The 3,235-nt window shown below is 33.2% G+C and overlaps 1 protein-coding gene across 1 annotated transcript in view; it reads left to right on the top strand.

The window, feature by feature from the left end:
- Positions 1-2,829, top strand: part of LOC106880563 (uncharacterized) — a 6,508-nt gene extending 3,679 nt beyond the window's left edge. Inside the window, exon 2 of the mRNA XM_014930555.2 lies at positions 1,167-2,829. Within this exon, the coding sequence (XP_014786041.1) occupies positions 1,279-2,211 (933 nt within the window). The 5' untranslated portion in view covers positions 1,167-1,278 and the 3' untranslated portion in view covers positions 2,212-2,829. The remainder of the gene's footprint in view (positions 1-1,166) is intronic.
- The last annotated feature ends 406 nt before the right edge of the window (positions 2,830-3,235 follow it).

Raw genomic sequence — 3,235 nt, 5'->3', positions numbered from 1 at the left:
ATATATATATATATATATATAGAGAGAGAGAGAGAGAGAGAGAGAGAGAGAGAGTATATATATATATATAGAGTATATGATACAGAATATATAATATGTCTAGAATATATGATATGTTAAATATATATAATAAGATATTCATGTAGTAAAATGTATAATAATAAATGTTTAATAAACTGTACTATTCCTAGTATTAGTATGTAGTTCCGTACTGAAACATAAAGATTTGACTTTTTTTAACTTATTGTGAGTGACAAGCAAGAAGGATATGAGTGATCAACTTTGTCAATCTTTGGTTAGCTTTTATTGACAGTAATACCAGGAATTTTATTACAGTGTAAATAGTTTGTGTTTAAAATGTAAAACAAACTTTATATATCGTCATCGTCGTCGTCGTCGTCATCATCATCATCATCATCATCATCATCAGCAGCAGCAGCATCATTGTTGTTATCATCATCATTTAACATCTGTTTTCCATGCTGGTATGGGTTGGATGGCTTGACAGGAGCTGGCCAGCTGAAGAGCTGCCCAGGCTCCATGTCTGTTTTGGCGTGGTCCCTAAGGCTGGATGCCCTTCCTAGTAGCAACCACTTTACAGAGTGTACTGGATGCTTTCACACAGCACTGGCACTGGTGCATTTACGTGGCACTGGTATAAGTGCTTTTTACATGGCATCATCATCCACAAGCCTGCAAGATAGGAATGCTCAGCTGTAGAGGGATGCAAGAAACAAGACTGTATGCAAGGACAACCATACTTTTACTGAGCTTGATGTGTTTTCTCAAGCATAGCCAATTGCCAGAAGTCTTGAACTCCTGTCATCCCCTCTGTAAGTCCCAACATCTGTAGATCCTTTCTCACCACTTCGTCCCGTATCCTACTGGATCTACCTCTTCCACATGTTCCCTCTACAATTAGAGATTGGTACCTCTTGTTGCAACTATCTTCATTCATATGCAAAAAATTTGAACAAAGTATTTTAGAGAAAAGCATTTAAAAGTGTCTTTAGTTGCTTAAATAAATATTGATGATTTGTTCTGCTACAATTCCTTTGATTATAAAATTTTTATATGACCTTTGATAGTTTTTTTTATAAAAATTTTTTTCAGTGCCCACAAATTTTCTAATTTGTCTTGCGTTTTTCTTTTATTTTCAATTATAGATTTAAAGAAAAAGGAAAAAGCAAAAACACAGATACTTAAAATATTCCACTCCTCTGTCAGTATTAGATGCAAATATAATATTTGAAATCGGCTGAAATAACAATTGAAGCAATGGAGAACACACCAGATTTGGAAGGAATGAAGACAGATAAAGAGGGTGAAAATGCAGATGTTGGTGTAGAGCAGAATGCAGTTACAGAATCTAGTCATGATGAAGACAAACCTGAAGGAAAAGAAGAAACCATGCCTGAGACATCCCAGTTGGAACCAAAGGCATCAGAAGAAAATGAAATATCAAAAAATGAGCAATCACCAGAAGAGACAACTTTATTAGAAGAGGTCCCCTTAGCAGTACAATCACCTTCTAATGAGGACACTGAACTTAATCCAAGCTCATCCTTTGATAAACCTGAGCAAGAAAGTAATCTATCACAAGACAAAAAGTTTGACAAATCTGATGAAGTTATAGAAGAGAGACAGGATCCAAAACAGGAACCCCTTGCCAAGAGCACTCCTGATTCAGAATCTTCATCAAATGAGAAGCTTCCTGAAACAAAATCAAACTCCATATTTAATTATATTGATAATGATCTCTCAGAAGCTTCAGAGAAATCAAATTCAAAAACACAAGAATTGGATTCTCTCATAAAATATTACTTGAAGCAAGATTCACGGAAAAACTCTGATGGAATTTTTATAGCACCTGTTCACAAGATATGCTCTCAAAATTCCAGGTTAAACCATCAGTCACCAGTTAACCTGAATACTAGGGGTCAAGAAGAATTTTCATTCAGTAATCCAGAACATTCTTTGAATAGTGTCATTTTAGATTCAGTTAGAACAAGAAAACTTGCACATGGAATTCACCCAGTAACACTAAATGCTTATTCTTCAAAACATAAGGCTAGCTCTTCCCATCTTTGGCATAATGATAAAGATCGAAATAAAATCATAGAATCTTTGGAAAGAGCATCTCAAAATTACAGCCAAGCTATGAAAACTCTAGAAGATCTAGCAGATAGGTTGAAGCTGTGTGAATCTTGAATTAGCAAAAAGAAAACTGGGCACAAATGTCTTAATCATATTACTCAAGTGATTGTTCATAAAAGTTTGGACTAACCAAAGACTTATGATCATAAATTTGAATGTTTGATTTGTTTCAATTTTTTTAAAAAATTTATTTTCCCATATCTTTCTCCATATATGATGGCTGGGTGGGGATCATTCTTCAGTTTTATATATCTGCAAATGAATTGTTGGAACAAGTGACCTTACAGTTTCATATTTGTCTCTTTTCAATAAGTAATCAATTGTGAAATACAATGGTTGCCTCTCAGCAAATGGATGCACATTGAGAAATGTATATTGCTTAATGGGATAACAGAGTCGTTGCCACAATTACTATTCTAGTATGCAATTATTTGCCTTCAGCAAACAGTCTTTTAATTAATTCACAATCATAAATCAGAAGTCTGGACCCCAAGCTTATGTAGAAGGTAGTAATAATATGAACACTGGAGACAATAGTATCCCTGCTCAAACTGTATACTTTTGGTGAATTTATTTACTATTCATGAACTAAGTCTAACTTGATTAACTTAGGCTGAAAAATAGTAATTTTAACTTTTTTTTTTTACATTTCACTGATTATTACCATTAGATGCATCAACTGTTTTACTGATTGGACAAGAATTCATGGAAATATCTAAAAAGTGCAAACATTTGAAATTGGAGTTAAATGAAGAAGAAGAATACAAAGCAAACCAAAGAGAAAATTCTTTAAATTATAAAATAAAAAATAAATTATGAATTATATCTTTGTTTTGGTTGTATATTCATTTTTAACTAGAAAATAACTTCATCTTATCAGACCTGCTACGTTGGTTAAGAAAACTTAAGTCTGTAAATATATAGATATAGAGCATTTGTTAAGGTCATCTCCACAGATTTTCTATAGAAATTAAAGCTAACACCAGTGGTGGCTTGTAGATAAGAAACTTCCAATATTGTTATAGTTTTCAAAATACTACAGCTAGCTAGCATTTGTCAGTGAAAACAGACGTAGTCT

This window comes from Octopus bimaculoides, chromosome 8, assembly GCF_001194135.2.
Source record: "Octopus bimaculoides isolate UCB-OBI-ISO-001 chromosome 8, ASM119413v2, whole genome shotgun sequence".
Taxonomy (NCBI): domain Eukaryota; kingdom Metazoa; phylum Mollusca; class Cephalopoda; order Octopoda; family Octopodidae; genus Octopus; species Octopus bimaculoides.
This window is presented reverse-complemented; position numbering and strand designations above follow the sequence as displayed.